This window comes from Eumetopias jubatus, unplaced genomic scaffold (genome assembly GCF_037043125.1).
Source record: "Eumetopias jubatus isolate StellerSeaLion01/CBP00866 unplaced genomic scaffold, mEumJub1_p1.0 scaffold_8, whole genome shotgun sequence".
Lineage (NCBI taxonomy): Eukaryota > Metazoa > Chordata > Mammalia > Carnivora > Otariidae > Eumetopias > Eumetopias jubatus.
In genome coordinates, this window is record NW_028274814.1 from 137,182,024 (window position 1) to 137,205,559 (window position 23,536).

The 23,536-nt window shown below is 56.0% G+C and overlaps 1 protein-coding gene and 1 long non-coding RNA gene across 6 annotated transcripts in view; one reads left to right on the forward strand and one right to left on the reverse strand.

Annotated features, from left to right (window-relative positions):
- The window catches only part of PARVB (parvin beta), a 94,461-nt gene that overhangs the window by 23,227 nt on the left and 47,698 nt on the right, over positions 1-23,536 (forward strand). For 2 of the 5 annotated variants that reach the window (XM_028115394.2, XM_028115398.2), the window contains exons 2-3: positions 19,349-19,438; positions 22,212-22,282. In XM_028115394.2, the coding sequence (XP_027971195.1) occupies positions 19,349-19,438; positions 22,212-22,282 (161 nt within the window). Of the gene's footprint in view, positions 1-1,171; positions 1,260-1,812; positions 2,029-12,844; positions 13,514-19,348; positions 19,439-22,211; positions 22,283-23,536 lie in introns of those variants that run through there. The other 3 variants (XM_028115396.2, XM_028115395.2, XM_028115397.2) reach the window with 3 other exon arrangements.
- LOC114218364 (uncharacterized) lies at positions 1,655-5,021 on the reverse strand. The gene is made up of 3 exons (XR_003611189.2): positions 4,900-5,021; positions 2,821-2,906; positions 1,655-2,103 (listed from the first exon to the last, which is right to left on the reverse strand). It is a non-coding gene; the product is annotated as an uncharacterized LOC114218364 (long non-coding RNA).

The window sequence follows — 23,536 nt, forward strand, 5'->3', positions numbered from 1 at the left end:
GGGGGTGAAGACTGTGACATTTGAGTTCTGCGTGACCCCAGGTTTGCATCCTGTCTAGTGGGGGTGGACTGTGGGGTGGGGCAGGGGTGCCTGGGAGGGTGGGATCCTGATGCCAATGACTGCTCGTGGCCCCAGAGCACCTTTCTGGAACCCCGCCCACAGGAGGGCGAGCTCTGGGCACTGGTGTCTCTGTTGGGCTCATGCACTCCTGCCTAAGCAGACCTGGGGACTGGCCGATCCATCACGCAACACCCACAAGAAGACTGTGTCTCCCTAGGAGTTGGGGATTGCTAGGAATTAGCACAAATAAGAGCTCCTCGTGCGTCCCGGTGCCGGGTACCACAGGAGCCCGCTTATCCCTGTGACAGCCCCAGGAGCTCTGTTATGGTTGGCAACCCCCTTTTATACATGTGGAAACGCAGACATGGCTTGTCCAGGTCACCCAGCTGGTGGGTGGCTGGGCCCGGCTTTTGAAACCTGCTGCTGGTGTGTCCAGTGGCCAAAGTGGGGAGCAGATCTAGTTCTGCTCCCCGCTCCCCCCCACCCCCGCCCCCGTTCCTGGGCCCCTCCACCCTGGGAAGTGAGCACCATCGAAAGCAAATCTGCCAGCCGCCACTGTTTGGGTGGCCTGGGCTCTGGCTTAGGCTTTCTGTTTCTGGTGTCTGATTTCTGTTGTCGTGGAAACGGGGTGACAAGTGTTCCTCGTTAGTGCGGGGGTGCTCCTGACGGAGTTGGCAACTGGAAGGCAGCCTAGGGCACCGTGGGCCTGGCCTGGCACCCTGCCCCGGAGCCCGGCTCCAGCCCCAGGCCCAGAACGAAGGCTTATCAGAAGCCAGCATCTGCTGGGCCGTCCCCCACCCCCCCCCCCCCGCCTCCCCCAAGCCACATAATCGCGACTCTTGGGTCCCACTGCAAGAATGGATACTCCCTTCCTTTCTTCCCTGTGTGCTCTGGGTCGGTTTTCCTGGAGCAGTTTGCTTGGCCCAAGAGGCCGTTGGCAGCGAGGACAGAAATAGTGTTTTGTGGTTAGCAGAGTTCTATCATTTGAAAGCAGGCCCGTCCTCCAGGCAGCCCGATCCCTCGTGGCCTTCCTCAGAGCACCCTAAAGAGGCCTTTCCCACAAACTGCAAGTCATGGGGTCCCTGCCCGTGTCCATATATGAACGTGATGTGTGTGATCTGGGTGCCTGCCCCGTGCCCGCCGGCCTGGCGCTCATCTGCGTTTCTAACGCGCCCTCCAGCCGCACCCCCTCCGGGCCAGTGAGTGCCCCCTGTTTTCTGACCATTTTCAGCAGGACTCAAACCTGGGGTTGGCCCTAATTCCTGCTCTGCTTTATGGGGGGGGGGGGTTGTTTAGACAAGAATGGGCCCTGGGCTGACCGTTTGATTGACCGGGAAGGGAACGAGGATGTTGGCGTGAGGACGGTGGGGTAAGGGAGTCCTTGGGAATCTCCCCTTGGCTCCGAGGGACAGGAGCCTGCTGTGTGCACCGCGGTGTGTCCAGATGTTTCTGTCGCCCGGGGCGGGGTGGGGGGGCTCATGTGGGTCTTTGGGCCTAGAAGAATGGCGTTTGGAATGTTTTCAGGGACAAATTACAATGATGCTGCTTTTAGGGGCTGCGTGGCATGATGGATTTCTTTTTAATGACCCTTTGGTTCTGTCTTTCCCCTTTAACTGGCTGATCTTGGCCGGGATCTGGCTCTTGTTGTCACCACTGGATAAGCGATTCATTCTGTCTTCTCTTGTGGGGTGGCAGACGCCGGAAGGGGTTCGCGCTGAGCAGGCAGCCGTGAGCCCGGCCTGCTCGTTATCCGCTCCGATTGTGCTAGCCGGCACAGTGCCCCCGATGCTCCGTCTTCCCACCCGGGAAGGAGATGGTGGGACAGGTGATGCGCCTCGTGCGATCCTCATAAAACTTCACAGTTGAAACCGAAGCCCAGAGAGGCTAACTAAGCTGGCCAAGGTCACACAGCAGTTGGAGCTCTTCACGTCAGCTTGAAGGCCATCTCCCTGGGGCCTGCTGGGGACGGTAAGATGGTGGCCATTCGGAGGCCCCCGTGCCTCTGACACGGAGAGAGCTCCCAACGGATCCTCCTTCCCAGCCCTGTGGAGTAACAAACACATTTTCCCTGGGCTCTGCCTGGTTAAAAAAAAAAAAAAAAAAAGGACACTGGGGCTTAGGTCCTCAGGTGACCAAGATCGGAGCCCTTCCCTCAAGGAGGTCACAGGCTGATTTTTTGCCTGTGTCTTGATCATTCACATTGTTTTGAGCGGGCTTTTTGCAGAGGTGTGGGGGGCCTTTCTGGAGGAGGAACTAGCAGTTGAAGAAGAGCTTAAGGAGACTGGGTGCAGGGAGGCTCTCTGCTCACTCTGGGGCAGCTCTTCAGAGACAGAAGGCCTTACCACAAGGAGCAGAAAGCGGCTGAACCAGGCCGCAGTTTCTTCCCCTGCAGGGGTGGGGTGGGGAGGGATGTGGGAATGGATGGCTGATGGAAGGGCTTGGCGGCTGGCTGAGGGGCAGACCCTGCCACCCTCCCCTCAGGCCCGGAGGGACCTTGCTCTAGGACTTTCTCACTGAGGCGCGGGGTAGCTGCGTGCACTGCCCGTCCCCGGGGAGAGCCACGAGGTGCAGGAGCAGAGTCAAGGCTCTGAGAAATTCTGCAGAAAACGTCGTCTGTTTAGCTCTGCTTCACCCACTGCTTCCTCCGCTCCCTTGACCCCAGGCTGAATCCCTACCGCACCTGGGAATGCCCAGGTGGGTCAGTGGAGCCCGCTTGGCGACCAGAAACGATGGGGACAAACAAACGCACATCTTGCTCACCTGTGCCCTGCTGTTTGCCGCTTCCTCAGCTTCTGCTGGATGCTCACGAGCTAGTTTAACACGTGCTTTCTGCCTGGAAAGTACAGCTGCCAGTGGAGGTGGACGTCTGTGAAACTCTTGGTTAGGAAAGGGTCCCCAGGCTCCCAAAGCTTGGGGACCGACCTGAGTGTGCCCCTTCCTCTGTGGCTCTGAGGCCACCTGCCCGCACTCCCCTGCCTCCCACCCCCAGCCTACTCTGCTTGGCACCCAGAGGCCTTTTCTGGAATAATGCTGGTCATCAGTGTGCTTGTCACCTCCCCAGGCTCAAGGTCTGCTGCGCCTGAGGGCGGGGGGCAGGGCAGCTGTGATGGGGCTCACGATAGTGCGCACGCGTTTATTCTGGACGCTCAGCTAGTTAGATGGCAGGGTACAGGTCCTAGCTCCATCTCCTGCCGGCCTTGGGGCCGTGGCCATTCCTCGGTGGCCCTGCCTCTGTTCTTGTGTCCTGGCCCCCTCCCTCTTCCCTGCTCTTTTACTTAACTACAGGGATCCAGGACTATAAGAACTTTCTAGGATTTCTGAAATGCCCGTGCCTCCCCTTGTCTGCTATTTGGTGGAGAGCGCTTTGTCGCTGGGGAGACTTGGTTCCAGGATGAAAGTCAGCACTTGGCTGCCTCTCCTTGGGCAGGTCGCCTGCTTGCAGAGTCTCCGTCTCCTGGTCTGCAGGAGTGGCCCCGTCCCGGCGGTGGGGAGCCTGCGTGAGCTCCTGCAGGAGCATGTGGGGTGGGCAGGCTTCTTTCCTCCGGGGCGCCAGGCCCAGGCATCTCTGTCTCCTCCCCGCAGGCCGTCGCTTCCCTGCCGCCCTTGCGGATGGAGGAGGGGTTTCAAATTGGGGGTGGAATGGGACATGAGAAGGGAACTTGAGAATGAAGAGGGGGCAGTTTGTGGATCGGGGCTTCAGAGACACTGCTGTCTGCAGGCACTTGAACTTCACAACTAGGGCAGTTCAAGGAGTCTAGAAAAGACATACGGCCATGGTAGTCGGGCTTGGTGATGTACGTGCAGACACCCGGCTCCCTGAATGCATGGTGGGGAGCTGTGGATTGGAGTCCCGGGCCCCCGTCCTGCCCCGTGCCCTACAACCCTTGTGTGCGGAGGAGATGCTGTGTTGAACGTACCTGGCACGGTGCTGGGAGAAGTTACCTTGCCCACAGTCGCAGCCAGATGGGTAGGCTGAGTCCTCCTCCTCCCTTCCCGTCCCCCTGCCTGTGCCTCCCAGTGTCCTCAGGTTGGGGCCCGTGTGGGCGAAGCCGTGGCGGGGGGGGGGGAGCGGGTAGCCTTTCCTTCATCGGTGTGCTAACATGATCCTGCCACTGGGCGTATCGTGAGGCTGGCGAGGACCCTGACATCTGGGCTGGTGCATTTACTGTGTACGGCCACTTGAACTATGACCTCGAGAAAGAACGGGTTGGAACTGGCTGGGGCTGCTGCCTGGGACCCTGGGGGCTGAGACCTGGAGCAGCAGAGGTGGGACTGAGATGATGCCTAAGGCAGGTGCTCCGGGAGGAGAGGAGACAAGAAGGTTCAGGCCCGGGGAGGCGGTGGGCCATAGCTGTGGCCAGAAAGGTCAGGGGCTTAGCACATCCCCGCCTGCTCCCTGTGGGCCCGTTCAGTAGCCAGGTGCGGGAGGAGGGGGGTGTGGTGGCCCCGTTAGCTGCTGTGCTGGCCCCTCTGAGGAGCCCCTGGGGGAGAGTGGATTTGCCATCAAGAAGCCAGTCTTCTCAGGCCTCATCGTCACATGTGCGTGACCTGCAGCGCTCGGGGACAGTTGTGTTTCTATCTGCAGCGTCCGTCGGACTCCTCCCTGTGTGCTCCTTTATGTTTGTTCTGCCCGTGTGACCGAGGCCATGCCTGTTTCAATAACGGCTGTGTCCCTGGGGCTCAACCTGGGGTCTGGCGCACAGCAGGTGCTCGGTAAAACGGGTGCAAAGAATGTTCTGGGCCTTTTGAAATGGCATGGAGGAGCTGGGGCTGTCTGAGTTTTCTGGGTGCTGTAATGAATTCCCACAAGTTTAGGGGCTTGAAGCAACACAGACTTACAGTTCTTGAGGTCTGAAGTCCTAAAATCCAGGTGTTGGCAAGGTTGTGCTCCTTCTGGAGGCTCCAGGCGAGAATCCATTTTCTCGACTTCTCAGCTTCTCCAGGTGCCTGCGTTCCTTGGCGTGGGGCCCGCCCAGCGTCTGCAAAGCCAAGAGTGCCGTGTCTTTGCATCTCTCGCTGCTTCTGCTGTCTCATTGCTCACAGCGCCACCTGTGTCCTTTTTAGAAGGACCCTTGCGACTCCTTTGGGCACCCCTGGGTAACCAGGATCACTCCCCGTCTCAAGATCCCTGACTTAATCATATCTGCAAAGTCCCTTTTGCCTCGCAGAGCCACAGGCTCCAGGGATCAGGATGGAGACATCTTTGGGGGCAGGGGGGCATTATTTAGCGGGGCCCAGAGGCCCTGAAAGAAAACAGCTCCTACGAGTTCCAAAGAGGAACACCGGAGGGGAATGTTAGGGTCCTGAAACATTCCCTTGTTCATTCATCCACAAATTCACCATTAACCTGCTGTGTGTCATCGAGTACCTCCTCTGGACCGGGCCCCGTGCGTCTGCCCTTCCAGACCACTATGGACACGCATCCAGCAACGGGTGCATGCACATGCCTCAAACATGACCGTGCTTGAAAGGAAAGCAACGGGATGGGGCCCAATGGGATTGTATGGGGTGTGATGGGGAACCTCGCTTCGTCTGGCTGGCTGCGAGAGAGTCTCCACGGGCCTCTGGCTCCTAGCCACTCCTTTGGGGCTTTCCCTCCAAAGGCTGGTCTCCAGGAACCCGGGCGGGTTGTGAAGATCCCTTTCCTCTGTTGCCTGGAGTGTTGGATCCATTTGAGCGAGGGTGGGGTTGTGCTTGCCCAGGCGGGCCACCCGAAATGCTGCGTTGGCCCCCAGAGTGTCTCAGGTGAGGACGCAGCTGCCATCACCAGGACTGCCCCCGTTGGAAGGAGCCCATCTGCCCAGCAGACCGGATTCTTTAGTTCGGATGGAACCTTTGCAGATTGGTTCTGGTCTCGCTTCTGCTGGTGGAGATAGGCCAGTAGAGGGCGCCATGCTGCTGCCGTTTCCTCAGCCCCTTCTCTGGTCCCCCTCCCTCCCCCCCCCCCCCTTTCCGGGTCTCTGGTGGCAGGTGCACATAGAATCGCTTTTTTTTTTTTTTAAACGACTTAATGATTTAATCTTCTTATTTTCTCAGCAGAACACGCTTTGGACTTCCCTGAATACGATGGGACATTACTGATCAGATTAATTAATACAAGTTTGCAGCACAGGGACCCACCGAACTTGCTCTACCAGGCTTACTTCTGCATTGCCATTTCTGTTTTCTCTTTATTAAGCACATTTCTCTCCCAGTGCGTTAAGCTCGTTGGGCTCGCCTGCTCCTGGAAATGATCAGCAGATTTCATAACCTCCTGCTTTGGTGGGGCACCCTGCACCCTTTGGCTCCATGGGGGCCGTGGCCACGGCCGATAAGCACAAAGGGGAGACAACGGTGTGGCATGTTTGATAATTCTGGGTTTCTTTGGGGGTGGTGTCAGCCCTCTGCCCCCACCTTCTGCTTATTTTAGACTCTCTCTCCCTTTTTGTTAACTCATGACGGATTTTCATGACCAGTGATTAAAATTGCTTGCACATCCTCACCAAAACCTGGCACGATTGATGGGTGGAAATGTGATAAATGCACCATCCCCAAATCAAGGGAACAAAGCACACACATCCCATCCAGATTAGCATGCACGCAGCCAGGATGCAGTGACTGCTAGGTGTTTGTGCTAAGCGGGGGACTGAGAAAGCGGGAGGCAGAACTGGATGACCCTTTTGGGGGCCTGGGGAGGCTGGCCTCTGGATCGTGGATCCGGCTGTTCATCAGATAACCTATGCCAACGAGCGCCCATTAAATGATGGTGGCCCTTGAGGTCCTTGGGAAGCTGGGGCTCTTGTGCATACCCAGAGAAGCACATTTGCCTGGGGGAGCCCTGCTCCACCATCCTTTGCTCCTGGCGTGGGGCTGCATTTTGATTTCACTGTGAGTCACTTGAGCCATGCTGCTGAGCCTCCTGTGGCTTCCTTCTCCTGGTCGCTGGTCAACCATGCATGGTGGCTGGCCTCGGCTCCCTGTTGGTGCTTTGGGAGGCACTCTGGATTTTTCAGAATTAGCGTGGTGGTGGTGGTGTGTATGGGGGGGGGTCACACGTGTTGCTAGCACCATCCAGCTGCCATCCTGATGTTTTATGTAGAGTTGAGGCTCTGTTATAATTCAGCCTAATTAGTGTCTGTTTTAAATGCTCAGCCACCATATGAAGATGTTTGTGGTGATGCCTGAGTCGTACACGAAGGATCTTTGAGATTAGGTCATACCTGATGTGCAGTGAGACGGATGTTTCAATGTCTGGATTTTTTGAGAATTGGTGACGTGACGGTACGTGGCCCCTCATCACGTGAACAGTTAGCTTATGGGGCCATTATACCCCTGGATACTTATACATACCTGAGGCTTTCGGAGTCTGGTTTGGCTCGGTGCCGTCAGGTGGGCATGCCTGCTCTGTGCTGGGCCCACCTCTGGGGGCACAGGGGTGGTAGGGGTTGGCCTCTGCCTCTGGGAGTCTATAGTCTGGCAGTGAGACATTCACACACCCCCTCGGTCGTAACTGGGAGTGCAGGGGCTGGCTGTGAGTTCATGGCTGGACCTTGCAGCCTTTTTTCCCCCCCTAGATTTCATTTTATTTATTTACTTGAGAGAGAAAGCACAGAGGGAGAGGGAGAAGCAGTCTCCCTGCTGAGCAGGCAGCCCGACATAGGGCTTAATCCCAGTGAGATCATGACCTGAGCCAAAGGCAGATGCTTAACCAACTGAGCCACCCAGGCACCCCTGGGCCTTGCAGCCTTGCAAGTACTTGGCGCACTGGGTGAGCGTGTCAGGCGGGTGACTCTCTGTCACCCAGTGTAGGTGCTGATGGTCGGACAGGAAGGAGAGACCCAACAATTACCGCTCGGCTGCTTCTTGTTAAATTAGTTGTCACGACAACCTTAGGATCGTGTCTGGTTATTATCCCCCTGCAGTGGAGAGATAGTAAAAGACAGAAGGAGACAAAGCATGTACCCAAGAGTCTGTGGGTTCTCTATTCTGCCTGTACGGCACCCGCTCTGGGCTTGGGGGGTTTTGGATGAGGGACCCTTTGGAGGGTTGGGGTGGGATGCCATGGGGAGGGATTTGGGCTTTGTGTGGTGAGGCAGCGGAAGGTGGGGACGATCTGCGGGCAGAGGAATGGCTGATGGGCTGTGTTCTGGGGACAAAGTCTTGAGACAGTGTGGGAGGTGGACTGGACGGGAGGGACCCGGAGCTGAGACCTGCAGAGACTAGAGCAGACGCCGGCCACGCACGGCCCCAGCCGCTGTATCCGGTCCCCGAGGATTCTACCTGCTGCGTCTGGGAGGTGACTTGAATAAGCTGACCCACTTGCTCTCCGCTGGAGCCACCGGCCACGTCATCCCCTTCTCCCTACAGGATCAGTCATCCTTTATGAGCGAGCAGCCCGGGCCCCTCCCGTGTCCTGGTTTCTGCTCACCAGGTGGTTTATATGGTGAACCTGACATTTCACGTCCACCCGGAGCTCTTTCTTCCTATTCTCCTTCCCACAGACAATGCGTTTCTCTGTGGTCCTCGCATTTTGCTGATCACCCGGGGCAAAGGGGAAGAAAAAGCCTGATCTGGGCCGGGGAATTGTCTGTTTGACAGCAGCTTCTGAGCTCTAGCCCTTTTTGTATTTATACTTGAGCAACTTTTGGTATTCAGAAGACCTACTTTCCTGGAGATGGGTGGATGGCTTTGTTCTCGCTGGCCTCTCTTCCGGATGCCTGCAGCAGGTGGCCGGTCGTGACGCGTGCCCCAGCCGATGAGGTTTGAGAGTGTGGCTCTAGAGGAACCGTTCCCAATAAGCCCCTAACTGCAGAGCAGAATCCTTCCTCTGAGCCCTCACCCTCCACGCAGCCACATCGTAGTAATTGGGTCCTTGGTGACCCACGACTGCCGGGCTAATGTAAGCCTTAATGGAAACTCTCCTTTTCCACCCAATTAAATGGCTGGAGGTGGCGTGTTTTGCAAGAACAGTCTGTTCCCTGTTCTCCTGACTTTGCGTCTCTTACCTGAATTCTCCCATTCAGCTCCTTTTTGTCTATGTAAACACATACTCATTCGTCCCACAAATATTTATTGCATGCTTATCACATGTTAGGTTTTGTGCAGGCTGTGAGGCCAAGGTCCTGAGCAGCACCCGGCCCCCGTGCACTCCTGGGTGGGGGCAGAGAGCACGCCCACCCTGCAGCTGCACCGACAGGGGGTAAAGGACTGTAGTTGTCACGGGCAAGGGGAGCTGTAGGGAGCCAGAGGAGGAACCCTCCCTCCGTCTGGGGCCTGAGTGCACAGTGCCATCCGGACGAATCTGGGTGGTGGCGTGGAGTTAGCCAGATAGAAAGTGGAGGGCGTCTCTGGTGGTGGGGACAGTTGGGGCAGAGATGTGACAGACGTGAGTGGTTTTGGGATGGCCTTGTTAGAAGGTGTGTGTGGAAGTCGGGAGCTGCAGCCTGATGAGAAGTAGGGTCTGCTCATCAAGTGTTTGGGGGAGCTTGCATTTTACCCTGGAGCCGGTGGGAGCCGTTATGGGTTACACCAGGGACATGGTTAGCTTTGCGTGTCGGAAGGACTGCTGCCTCCGAGAGGACTCTGTTTGCAAATGACAGAAAACTCAAAGTGGACTAAGAACAAAATGGAATTCACTGGTGCCTTTTGACAGGGCCACCGGGGGCTGGCCTCAGGTAAGGCTTGATCTAGCACACAAATGGTGTGACTAAACTGTTCTCTCAGGTCTGTCCATCCAGTGCCTTCATTTCTGGGTTCTGTTTGGTGGTAGGATGATGGTGCAGCTTCCACTTGCATCCTTGCTGGGTCACGGCCACTGGGGAAAGTGCCCGTCTCATTCGGCATTCCCAGTACAGTCTTGTAGCTGTTGACTCTGAGCAGGCCAAACCAAGTCATTCCTGACTTGATACCTGTGTTCCAGGGAGTGTAGCACGCCCATTGGCTCCACACTGGGGCTGGGGGCAGGTCCCCACCTGGATTGTAACGCCTGTGAATGAGGGGTATGTGCTGGTTCCCTCCAAGGGAAGGCTGGGTTCTGGTTTGACCAGAAGAAGGTGACAGGATGCTGGGGAGGAGAAACAGCCGGGTCCAGGACAGTCACCTACAGAAGAGGAGAGGCCACGGCGGGGCCCATGGGAGGCTGAGTGGCCGTCCTGGTGACACCTTCCTCCCCTCTCCCCACGGCTGCCCCAGGGATAGGACACAAGATGCAGAATCTGAGGAGGGTCCTGTCCAGCCTCTTACTTCCTCCCTCTGTGGTCTTTGCATGTGTCTGTGTTTGGGGGCCTTCTGCCTTTAGCCTTCTGGCTCCAGAATCAGGTTATCATTTGCAGTGGCTTTGTGTGAGGTCAGGGCTGTGCCGTGAGGTTCCCTCTCTGAATTTCTCTCTCCCTCTGGATTGCTTGCCGTGTCCCCCGAGGCTGGCAGTGCTGCCAGGAGAATCCCAAGCACCCCCTGCTCCCCACGTCCCAGAGCCATTTCTACTATTGAACCCATTTTCCTAGGGTGTAGGAACCAGCCCTTTGGAAAAGAGGGTCTTGGGAGAAACCAGGGTGGCAAGTGAACTCCTTCATTATTGCTGCCGAAACATGCAGCTTTGCCTTTGGCTCAAGATCGAGAACAGGGATTCGGAGAAGGACTGAAGTTCTGTGCTCTCCCCACAGGCAGCAAACGGTCTGTATTTCCCGCTCTGATCCCACCGGAAGCGGGAAGATGGTGTGGTTTGGGGAACTGCAGGCCTTGGGTGGGTCGGATCCATCCCTAACTGGCTGGGCCAGCTTGGACGTGGCTCAGTGTTTTAGAGACCTCGTCTGTACGGGGAGCCTCGCATGATGGCACGTGTGGGGGGTGCCCAGTAAATCTCCTTCCTTCCTGGGGAGGGAAGCCTCTGTGGCAGGTGCCGGCCAGGTAGAAAGTTGTGGAAACTTGACCCCTGTCTTCATTTCTGAAAGGAATGTGAAAGTCGCTCGCCGGTTTGGATTTCAGGAGCAGACGGGGTAGGATGTCTACTAAGTTCTTACCGTTCTAGGTGTTGATGGCCAGCGCTCACCGACCGGCATCAGCAGCATCGCCTTGGGGCTGGTTCAAGAACACCTTGTCTTGGACCCTGCCTAGACCCGCTGGATCAGAATCTTCCTGTTAGCCCAGAAGATCCTAAGTGCATTGAAGTTTGGGAGCCTGGCTGAGGGCTCAGGAGGGTGCGTGGTTAGCAGAGGCCCCTGGGCAGGCTCTGGCTGACGATGGGAGCAGGGACATGACTGGCATCTGGGCGGTGACTGGGATATCCACGGTGTCGACTCAGGGCCGGTCCTGTCTCATCCCGCAGGGTTCCCTGAGGATGCGGCCCCCCAGCTCCCCTCCACGCCTTTCCCACGCTGACCCAGGCAACCACGCACTTCCCTGGGGTCCCCTAAGCCAGAGGCCATGGAATGATCTGTTTGGTAAAAGCACAGAGGAGCCGCAGATGGGCTTCAAACGGTGCTGGGGACAGGGTATTCCAAGGTTCTGAGCTGTGTAGATGCCTCTCGCATCCAGCAGAAGGCATTTCCCGGAGCCTGGAGGGGATGACAGAATTGCCTGGGGGAGATCCATTCCTTCACCCCCAATACTCGCTTCTCCCTTGCCTGCACACGAAGGCATGGGCGCATGGCCCTCTGTGACTTCCTCGGGGCTCTGCAGCAGACACACCGCTCTCCTGATGCAGGCCGTCCTGCAGGGAAGCCCCGGGTCTGCGGCCCGGACAGGCTCGGCTCCGGCAGGCCTCCTTCCCTGTAGGATTGGCTATCACGGGCTTCGGGCCCCACGGGGGCACCGACTCCTCCCAGAGTGTCTGTTTCTTGTCCCTTCTTTTGATTTCATCTCACAATAATGTAGGAACACGGTTGTGGCCCAGCCTTTCTGTCTCCTCCTTCCCTCCGCCCTCATCCCTTCGAAGTGACACAGCTCTTGTCATTTGGGAGTGGAGCCTTTCCTTCTTTTCTCTACGAATGTAGATGCGTACACCTAGAAATATGTAGTTCGGGGTTTCCGATTGTGCCGTTTGCATAAATATCCTGCTGTTTTGTTTTGAAAGCAGCACGATGTGTATTGCACTGAGGGCATCATGCATTCACTCCTTTAGAGCCTTCTCTGTGCTGGGCGCTAGGCCAGGCTGTGGGGTGGAAGGGGCCAGGCACGTCCTTCCCCTCCATCTGCTGCCGGCACCCGGACCCTCGGCGGCCTGAGAGCAGGCCCCTTCTGTCTTGTTCTCCTGTCCCCTTAGTGCCTGGCCAAGTGCCAACGCGGAGGTGGCCTTTGACCGGCGTTCATTAGATCAGCAGCCTGCTGAACCCGAGGCTTGCCGCTGCCTCAACAAGACAGATCTTCAACTGCGCGCTCTCAGTGTCGGGGTCAGTAACGCCCGCTGACCTCCTTTGGATTTTGCTTTATTGAAATGCTCACACATTTATTTTAGCCTCGAAACTTATTTCGCCTCGAGAAATGAGATGGAACTTCGTGCCCCAGCAGAGCAAACCCCATAAATCAGATGTCAGGCTGAGCCATCCTTACAGTGTGGGCCACAGTCTTGGGACTTTTTTATTCCTGTGGTGTTGTCAGCATGGTTCAGACACTCATCCTCAGCTGAGAAATTACTGAGAGTTAAACACACATAAATACACCGAGCTCCTTATGATGGGCCAGCATCCTTGGATTCCATTCCTCAGTGAAAACAAACCAGATCTGCCACTTTAAAAGGTCAAGAGGCTCTCTCTTGTATGTTTTCCCTCGCGGATCGCTGAGAGTAATTTCCCTCTTGTCCCACATCCAGGTCAGGAAGGGCAGCTGGACTCCTTGGGGACATCAGGTCCCCACAGCCTTTGACTCCGGGCCGGATGCCGCCAGCTATCCGCTAGAATCCTGAGAATTGTGGAGATTGAACCTGGACATCATAACCTCCTGGGAAAGAACTGGCCTCACACTCCCAGGCCTTTGCAAGCGTGGTAGCTCCGGAAAGAACTCCCCATCCCATGTGGCGATCGTAGCTTGGGGTGAACACTGTCTCTGCGGAGATCAGAAAGAGTGGTCCCCCCTTCCCCAGCTGTCCGGTCTGCTCTGCGGGACACCTTCCCTGGGCCCTGTTTTAACGGAGCTGTGAGATCTTCACGGGCCGTACAACGGGACTCCCTTTCAGCAGAACCACTGAGTGAAGAGCTCCATGGCTGGTGAATTGCATTATTCTGATCAACTATGACTTCTGCAGAGAAACGACCCCTCTGAGCGCAGACGGAAGCCCTTACTGTTGGGCAGAGGCCGGGAAAGCCTCACGGTTGGGTCCTCCTAAGCACCGGGAAGTTTCTGTCCCCACAACTGCCCTAGCCCGGCCCGTGGGGGCACATGCGCCTCTACCCTCCCTTCGTTTTCCTGGCAACTCCGAGGACCACTCCGTTCCCTTGAGGACCGGCCCGGCCTGGGAGTGGGTGTGTCTAGACCAGGAAGGGTAAGCGTCCAGAGCCGAGGCAGCTTTCCTGCCATTTTCTGGCCCCTCTTGTAGACGTGGATCAGGTGACGCGCTGTTTTGTGGGGGCTTTCTCTTGGGTCCGGTTCCCACGGCGCTGCGGAAAATTCTCCCGCTGCGGAAAATTCTCCTCCTAATCTTTTGTTCTGCGCGAAAACCAAGAAGCGTAGCTATGCGTAAAAAAGTCTCCACAGGTGGCAAAACATCACGGCTGTGTTGAAAGGTCAGAAAATGGAATTGTCACTGCTTTAGCGTCCGAGGCCGCGGCCCACCCCTCGGCAGGGCTTTGTATCCGCCACGGAGCCACACGGGTGAGCCCCCCGTGGACTCCCTGCACCCCATCTTTGCAGCGGGTGCCTTGTGATCCCCCTTCCTGCCCCGGCGCCCCTCGTGGAACGAGAGGCGGAGAAGCCTTTGTGTAAGTTTAGATTCACGTGTGTCCCTGACGATGACCTTGCTCTGTGAGTCGGGCGGTTTCAGGGCATGCGTTCTCAAGAATGTCAAAGGGGAAAAAAAAAACAAGGTGTCTAAAAGCCTGTTTTTTTTTGGAAGGAGCCTGGGTGTAAATAAATAAATGAAACCCATACAAAGGAAAAGATTAAAAAAAAAAAATCAAAGATGGAACCTTTGCATTTGGCCTGGGGTGCAAATGGCAGGCTCTTTATGAGATGCTTTCAAGTGTTGAGGTTATAGTTTCCAGTTCTTTCCTCCTTTTTATGTGCTTGTAATTCCAGGCAGGAGAGTTTTTTTTGTTTTGTTTTGTTTTTTAAGCCTTGCCCAGTCCTTGGGTGGGGTGATGGAAAAGGATCGGGCTTTGGAAGCATGCCTGTATACATCGATCCAGCAGATGCTAAAAGCTAGCATTTATTGAGCGCTTACTGCATGCCAGCACCTCATGGAGTCTTGCAATCTCTCACTGAGGGGTTCCCCCATTTCACAGATGGCAGCCGAGGTACAGAGCAAATAAGTAGCTTGCCCAGGATCATCAGCTCATCAGTGGTCAAACTGGGATCTGAAACCAGCAGACCGGCTCCAGGGTTCGAAGCCTTCTGTTGTACTGCTCCTCATGTGTGAAGACCTATGGTGCGCAGGAGCTGAGCCAGTGCTGGTGTGGGTGGGCAGATGGTCCAGGAAAGAGAAAGCTGGATGGCTGTGTGATGTGAGCTAGGCAGAGAGGAGCCCGGCTTGGGAAGGTAGCACCCAGGAGGGCTTCCTGGAGGAGGTTGCCAATAAGCTGAGGCTTGAAGGTGCGTAGGACTTAGCCAGGCATAGTGAGGTGCAGGACCATGTAGAACCGGGTTCAGTCCTGACTCTGGGGCTCACTGGGGGGTGTATATCAGGTGCCTTCACATGTAACAGGTGCCGGCCCTGCTAGGACCCAGCCGCTCCCTCACTTGTTAGGAGATGCGATGAATGGGTGTCACGGAAGTTGCCTGGTGCATAGTAGGTACTCAGGAAACATGAGCAGCCCTCTGTCCACTTCCCAGGGATGGGTGGGAACGTGGATTGTACATTCACTGCGACCTGAGGTTGCAAACTGATGGCTCCGGGTTGGCTCACAGAATTGGAACGATGTGCTTGCATTTATAAATTGGGAGATTCCACACTAAACCTGAAATTTGAGCTTTTCTGAAAGCTTGTAAGACGTGATTGCTGTCTGCATGTCCTGGTCTGCCCTCTGCCCCCGCTGAGTGAGGGGTGGCCGTCCCCAAAGGGGCACTTGTGATATCAAACGCCCCCCACCGCCCCCCCCTCCCTTAGCTCTGTCTTCTGACCTGGACTCCATCCTTCCTCTCAACCTCCTGGCTTTTCCCTCAGCCCTGTGTCCCCTGTGCGGCCCATGGCCATGCAGCCACACCCCTGGGAGGTGGACTTGGGTGCAGCAGGAAACTTTGCCATGGATTTCCTCGTGGCGGGCTGTCAGGTTTTATGTGGACAGGGGCATTCATCTCAAAACAATGGCGCGCACTCAGGAAATCAGTGTGTCCTCAGCCTCATGGCATCGAGCCCCCGTCTGTTTGAACGTCCACACCCGTTGTGCGCACCAGACGCCAGCTCTCCCAGGCCAGCAGATCTTTCTCCGTGATTCAAGGCAGCCGGCATTTTGCATCTTTGAAGTGTTCGGCTTTCTGGCAAATGGACCAGTACTTTAAAAAAGAGAACATTCCAGGGATTAACGGAAAGCCACTAAACTGGCAGAGCGGGGTCCTTAGGGAGAAGCCATGGTTCAAGAGGAGCCCCTCCTTCCAAATGTCAGACTGACCCTTGGAAGACGGTAATCAGATATAGACAGAAAGGTCCTCAGCAACGGGGCTGTGTCCCCTGGGGAACCCGGGCTCTGAGAAATAGAGTCCCCAAGAAGTGTCTGTCAAACCCTCCTGTGGTTCAGCATCGATGTGGCTGCGCGGTGGGCTTCCAGAATCCAGGCTCCAATCTGTCTGTCACCTGTATGCTTTGCAGAGAGTCCCAAAGTCCCTTCTCCAGATTCTTGCCATCTTTCAAAGTTGCACTCAATTGCTGCCTCCTCCAGGAAGCCTTCCCTGGTTCTTCCTGGGGTGCGGGAGAGCCACGCCTTCCCCTTCTCCACTCTTTCCTTTGTCCCTCTCTTGGAGCCTGCTTTCCCACCTCCATTCCTCACCTTCACAGAGCTTGTGCTCTGAACCAGGAGCTGAGCACTCATGGTCTCACTTACTCCTCAGAACTCCCTGTGAGGCAGATACTGCTGCCACTCCCATTTTACAGCTGGGGAAACTGAGGCTTGGCAAGGTGAAGGGACGCCTCCAGGCCACATTGCCTGCGTGTGGTAAAGTCGGATTCGGACCCCCGGCTCTGTGGTCACAGACCCGGGCTCGTCAGCGCTGGCCCTGCCCTTGTTTCCTTCGGAGCTTTGCACACAACAAGCTTCTTTGGAATGCGCTGTCGAGCCAGAGCCCGGGCGGTTCTGTGAGAGCGTTTCTCGTTTATTAAGGTCGAGAAATCTCGGGTCCTGTTTAGTGTTATCTTTGATGTTCAAGGGCGGAGTGGAAATTTCTGTTTCCATGTGACCCAGTTTCTGTGCTTTGAAAATGCTGTTTGCTTTCTCTTCCCCCTGCTCCCCGTGTCTTTGAGATCAGGCGGGAGGGCCCCCTGGAAGCATTCCTGCGTGTCCACCCTTCCGCCCTCCCCCTGTCGCACGGCCTGTGTCCCGGTGAGCGCGTGACTTGTGCGGCATCTTTCTGAGCCGAGTTGTGGGCTTGTCATGACTCACCTGTGTGGCTCACCTGCGCCACCCTCCGCCTTTTCTTCTTTCCCGGGCTGTGAACATAACCATATCCCCGACCACCTGGACCCGAAGGGACCCCCCTGGCCCCTTTGTCCTTCTGTGATATCGGCCTGGGAAATGGGACTTAGGCGTTCAGGGTCTCCGCATACACCCCGCTCAGTGTTTCAGGAGTATGCTCCTCGTGTATATGTGACTTCCGTGAAAGATCCCTTTTTCTGCCTTTGGAAGCTTTTTGCTGGCTAAGATGCTTCTCGTAACTCGTTACATAGTAAAAGCGATTGCTGAAATGTGGTCGCTGCTTTCGGAGCTGGCCTGGGCCCCCCGTGGGTGTCTGTGGACTATTGCTGGGGAGCAGGGTGGGGGCATCTCCAAAACCTACCTCTGCATCATCACACTTAAAGGGGCCGAGCGTTTGTGTGCGTCTCGCACAGGGTTAAGCTAAGGGGTCAGGGATACAAAGACGGCTGTGCGTGCCGTCTGTTCCTAGGACGTGCCCTGGGGAGGTGGGTGTGGGATTAGAGGGTGTGCGTGCGCGGGGCTGACCGCGGGGACGACTTCCAACTTCCAGACCAGGATGTTGTTGGCAGAGGGTCCACTTTTCTCTTTCTTTTCTTTCTTTCTTTCTTTCTTTCTTTCTTTCTTTCTTTCTTTCTTTCTTTCTTTCTTTCTTTCTTTCTTTCTTTCTTTCTTTCTTTCTCTTTCTTTCTTTCTCTCTCTCTCTCTCTCTCTCTCTCTCTCTCTCTCTCTCTTTCTTTCTTTCTTTCTTTCTTGTGGTAGAACATACATAACATAAAATGTATCATTTTAACTCTTCGTGAGCGTGTGCATGAAGTCCATTCATGGTGTGGTGTGACCGCCACCATCATCTCCTGAAGCTTTTCATCATCCGGCGTGGAAACTCCATCCGCGTTAAACACGGGCCCCCCTCCCCCCCGCCATTCGACTTTACGTCTGAGGCTTGATGACTCTGGGTCCCTCACTGTGTTTGTCCTACTGAGACTGTACCAGGCGTCGTGCTGCCCTCGAGGTTCATCCGTGTGGTAGCAGGTGTTAGAACGGCCTTCCCTCCCACAGGCAAGTAGCGTTCCGTTGTACGGGTAGATCGCCTCTCGCTCAGTCACCCACCCATCAGTGGGCTCTTCAGGTGCTGCCGCCTCTTGTGAATCGTGCTGCTAGGGGACATGGGGATGCGAGAGTTTACTCTGTGAAAAGCCTCGTCTCAGGGCCTTCTCTGGTGTGAGACATGGACATTCTCGCGCAGGGAGGAGGGCTGGCCATCCACGGAGCCCACTGTGTGCCTGGCTCTGGGCTGGACAGCTGACATTCATCATTTCGTCCTCCCAGGGGCCCTGAGGGGTGACTGGGACTTGCCTGGGGTCATACCACTAGCAGAGTTGGGGGGGACCGCCCCAGCCTGCCTGCTCCAAAGCCATCAGGCCCTGTCCCCTTGGTTACCCTTCAGATGCCCGGGATAGGTGGTGTGAACGGTTCGCAGTGACTCTGGTAGTGGAAGAGGAAAGAGGTTTTCACGTATGAGAAGTTTTCATGGAAGAGAAGGCCGGAGCTCACCGGTGACCCGGGACCACCAATGGGGAGGCCAGTCTGTGGCATGTGGTTGGGGACTGTGGCCCAGAGCTCTCAACCAGGGCTGTCAAAAGCATCAGGTGCCCAGGCCCCACCCACTGAATCGGACCCTGGGGCTGGAGGCTGGAGTCCCAGGAGTAGTTGGGCGCCAGAGGAAATGGTGGACAGGGTGAGGGTGTTGGTCCCCAGGGGTCCTGGTGGTGCCCTCTGGCAGATGTGACTTGAGGCGTTTTCCTGGGGGGCAAAGGATCCTTTCTGCCCCTGGTATCCGTGCTGTGCCTCTGATCCTGTAGCCCTCTGCACCCTGTGATTATTGAGTGTTCCCCCAACACACACACACACACACACACACACACACACACACACACACACACACAGGCTGGTGCTGTCCACACCGCAGGTCATGGTACCTCCAGCTCGAAGCCTTGGGTCCGGTTGGTTAGATTCTAGTGCCCCAGTGCTGGCCCTTATCTGCTCTCAGGCTTCTGTTCCCTTGAACCTGACCATTGACAATAGCATCACTGTAAATTTGGGACTTGCCTGTGTGCACGTTGGGAGCGGCCTCCACCCCCAGATCCCATGGCTGAGGACACAGCTCTCCAGGGAGCAGGGGAGAGCCCGCCATTTCAGGCCCTGTCTCTGCGGTTCCAGCTTGGTCTATCTCAGCAGGCCTGGGCGGATCTGGAAGCATCCAGAAGCTTCCGTGTCTTAGTCATGTATTCCAGAGAGCAGCGGAAACAGACTGGCAGGGCTTGGCGGGCATCGGGAAATAGTTGGCGCCAGAAGGAGGAACTGCAGAACGTATTCTCAGTTCGGAGCATTTTTGCTCGGACTCTTTCTGGGCGACAGGCCATTTAGGAATGTTTGTTAAATGCTTAAAAAGCAGGAGTTGATTCCTGCGTGTTTCCACTGCCAACATGCGAGGCCACGGTACTCCGTTGACACTGACCCTCGTTTTCCTTTCTCGACAGTGACTGACCTGCAGGAAGAAGGCAGACATGCCATCAACTCGCCGATGTCCCCCGCCTCGGCAGATATCCATCCCGAAGACACCCTGCTAGGTACCGTGGGCTCTGCCAACCCCCTGTCATGATGCTGCTGAGCTCCCCCGGTTGGTGAGGCTGAGGAGGAGCACCAGGGCCTGGTGACCAGACATCACACCAGGTGGCATCCGAGAGTCTGGGCTCTTAGCTCAAGGTCACGTTTAGAAAAGTCGGTAGGAAAGAAAACCCAGTCTTCCTTTGTAAGTTTCTGCCTGTCTGATTTCCAGCGTCAGTTGTATTAGTAGTTACGTACGATGAGGTCAACGGATTGAGAGTTGAACAGCGCTGAAAAAGACGGCTTGTTATACACCAGTTCCCAAGGTGGGGGCACGCCAGGGTTGGGCCGGAAGCAAGAGTGAGGGGAAGGCGTGGCCTTTCTTTTCTTGTGGGAAGGACTGGGTGGGGCAGTGTAGGCAGGTGTGGACTGGCTGGTTGGGATAATCTCGGGGGGCTCTAGGGGCTCTCCTGATTGGTGTGTCCTGGGCCCTGGGAGGGGCAGTGTCTCTAGGTCCCCAGGCCCCAAGGTGTCAAAGCATTCGAAAATATAGAAAGTAGGAAACATAATTAATACACCCCAATCTCTGCGCAAGCCAGAGCTGTCCCGAGGCCGTGGGCTTGCTGGGTGGGACCCACCAAGTGGTGAGGGCCCCGGTACCCACCTCCTTGAGGCCACATCACAGCCAGCACTGATGAGGTGACAGTCTGGACACATTTTTCTTTTTTTTTTTCCTTTTTAAAGATTTTATTTATTCATTCGACAGAGACGCAGCGAGAGAGGGAACACAAGCAGGGCAGGTGGGAGAGGGAGAAGCAGGCTTCCCGCTGAGCAGGGAGCCCGATGCGGGGCTCGATCCTAGGACCCTGGGACCATGACCTGAGCCGAAGGCAGACGCTTAACGACTGAGCCACCCAGGCGCCCCGGACACATTTTTCTTAAAGCGTGTTTTGGGATCTGATCAGTCTGAAAGGCAGTTGTGGAACATTCTGATTATCTCTAAACCCTGGTTCAAAGGGAAGTCCCGGTTGGTCCCTCCTTTGTGGTCTCCACGACAAGGCCAGGCCAGCAAGAGCGTGCGGAGAAATGCAAACAGGTTCAGCTTGGCGGACCTGAAGCCAAGTGCTGGACGAGGACCCTGAGATCCTGCTGGGGTCCACTGCGGCCCCTCTCCTCTTGGAAGAGCATGACTCTTCACTGTTCATGCTGCTGGTCATCTTCCGTCTGGCTGAAGAGCAGGCTCCTGGGTGACCCTCTCTAAGGGGAAATGGGGGACTCGCTCGTGGGTCTGGAAATTAGCTGGACACAGAACAGGATGCCCCATCTCGGGATGGATATCTGGCACTGGGTAATTCTTTACCGTGGGGGCTATCCTGGGTCTTGTGGGGTTTGAGCATCCCTGACCTCTACCCATGAAGTGCCACCAGCTGGGACAACCAAAAATGTCTCCAGACATTGCTACATGCCCCCTGGGGTGGGGGAAGGACACAGTTGCTCCTGTTGAGAACCCTGATTTAGACTAACAGGGGGCTAGAAGGTTTATCCTAAACACATGACAGGCTCTTGTTTTGTCAGTAATGCCTTGAACTTGCCTTTCCCTGGGCCATAACCCTCCTCATTTTGCCATCTTTATAAATAGCCGTTCTTGGGCAAGGGGAGTTGGTGTCCTTCAGTTTGTTCCATAAGGTTCTGCTTGTCCTGAAGCTCGTGTGACCTTGATAAGGACTGACCTGATCAGCACCTGGAACTGAGATCTGAAAGGTGAAGGGGATGTGGAGTGGAGGAAGAGGGTATCAGACAGGGAGCAGCATGTGCCAAGGTCCTGTGGCAGGCAGTGGTGACGCTTGCTAAGGAGCTAGGGAAGGCTGGAAGGGCTGGAGGGTGGAGAGTGCCAGGGACAGCTGAGGAAGTGAGGCTGCAGAGGGCCTTGGAGGCATGTGGAGGGTGCTGGCCTTGGTCCCAGGAGCACTGGGAGGCTGCTGAGGGCCTTATATCACAAGGGAGCCCCGTGTGTTCTCCTGTGTGTTACCTGGAACATCCCTCTCAGGCATCAGACCTGTATGACTCCAAAAATAGTTTTCCATTTTGTGAGTTTTTAAAATTTGCTACTGTGAATTGTGAAGCCAGTCCTGTCAAAGCCATTCTGTTCCCACTGGCACGGACAGGGGCCCTAGCTCTGTGGGAGCCTGGTCATCGCCACCTGTGTGTCCTGCGGGCTCTTCCCCTGCTCAGGTCCCGAGGCCTCCCCCTCCACGTCCCCGTGTGTGGTCCGCAGTGCCTCCCACGCCCTCTCCTTCCATGCGGGCGCGGCCAGTTTTGTTCTGGATGGTGTCGGGCCGTCGGGGGGCTTTCCTGTGTGTAGCCCCTCTTCCTCACCCTCATGCCAGCCCCTCTGCAGCGGCTCCTGGGCCCCACTGTCCGTAGATTGAGGCCTGAACATGGAGGGAAAACGGGTAACAAACAGAACAGAGCTGAACACATTTTATTGTGAAACATCATCCACCCCCTTCCTCTTTTTTTGCGATTTTTTTTTTCTAAATTTTTGGTCTGTCCTATTTTACGGAGCGGGGAGCTTTCTCGGTGTATGTATTTATTAACAGCGGCTGCCAGGAGCTTTTCCCCTGGATCCGATTCAGCCCGTGTGTGTGCTGTCCTCCCAGTGCGTGACCCACTGAGGGAATGACTGGCTTCTCTGCTCTCAGTCCCTCTCCCTGACTTCGGGCGAGGGGAGTTGGCCGTCCCCACAGCCCTGCCACGCCCCCTAGTGCTGACCGTGACTCTCTTCCCCCCCGGCAGAGGAGAACGAGGAGCGCACAATGATTGACCCCACCTCCAAGGATGACCCCAAATTCAAGGAGCTGGTCAAGGTAAGGAGCACCTCGGTCAGCACCTTCCTTCTGGGCTGTGGTGGGCGGACTGCTAGGCCAGGTAGGGGGGTGGAGGGCGAGGGGCGGGCCCTGGAGCTGGTCCCCCGGGTCAGGGAAGCCACGACGGGAGGGCTGGGGTCCCATGGCTAATTCAGAGTGTCAGCAGCAGCTTCCGTCTCCTTAGCCTGGTTTCTGAGCCGTGGCTCAGCGGTGAGGCTTTATTTGTGGTGTCTGTGCATCTTTGAGTGCTGATTGCAGTTTTGATTGTTCTGATCTGAACCACAATGGGGCTTCAAGAGTTAACCGCCCCCCCCCCCCCCATGGACGAGCAAAGCCTCGGGCGCTGACAGCCTCCTGGTCCCGTGAGACCCAGCTCCGCGCCAGAGCAGGTGGCCATGGAAAAGCTTTCACTTCAGCAGCCCGAGGCAGACACAGGTGACCCCCAGACTTTGAGGACGCTGTCTGTGACAGTCCATGCCACAGACACAGACTATTAGAAGTGCTCTTCAAAACATTTCTCCACCCGACGTGGCGCAGAACCGCGTTCTCATGGGGGCTGGTGCAGGATCAGGAATGCTTTCGCCAAATTGTCTCCTGGTACAAATTGACCTTGAAAAGGCCTGTGTTAGGGTCCACCCGAAAACCTTGATTCCTAACAACTGACATTACCTGGTTTACTTTATTAAGAACTTTTTTCCCTCGAATATTCACTCTGTTACTCTGAACACAAGAATGTTGGTGAGGAAAGGGATCCTGTTTTGAGCCACCAAAAGACTGTTATGGGGATGTTTCAGTAGTAGGTTTGCACTGTATCAGTTGGGCTTCTCCAGAGGAACAGAACCAACAGAGTGGACCCATCTATCTGTCTGTCTATATCTAGTTATAATAATTATTATGACAGATGGGCTTACGTGACTGGAGCCCCACGATCTGCTGTCCACAGCCAGACACCCAGCACAGCGGGTGCCGTGGTTCCAAGGCGGGCGGGCCAGGGGGGCCGAGGACAGGGTTGACGTGCAGCTCAGCCGGCAGGCCCAGGAGGGTGAACCCCACCTTCCTCCACGTTTTTGGGCTATTGGGGTCCTCAGTGGATTGCATGAGGCCCGCCCGTGTCATCCATGTCGGGAGAGGCTCCTCTGCTTTGCTCAGTCTGCCAATTCAAATGCACATCTCTTCCGGAAACATCCTCGCAGACCTAGCCAGGAGGAATGTTGAATCCGGTGTCCAGGCCTTCCGTGGCCCAGCCCAGCTGAC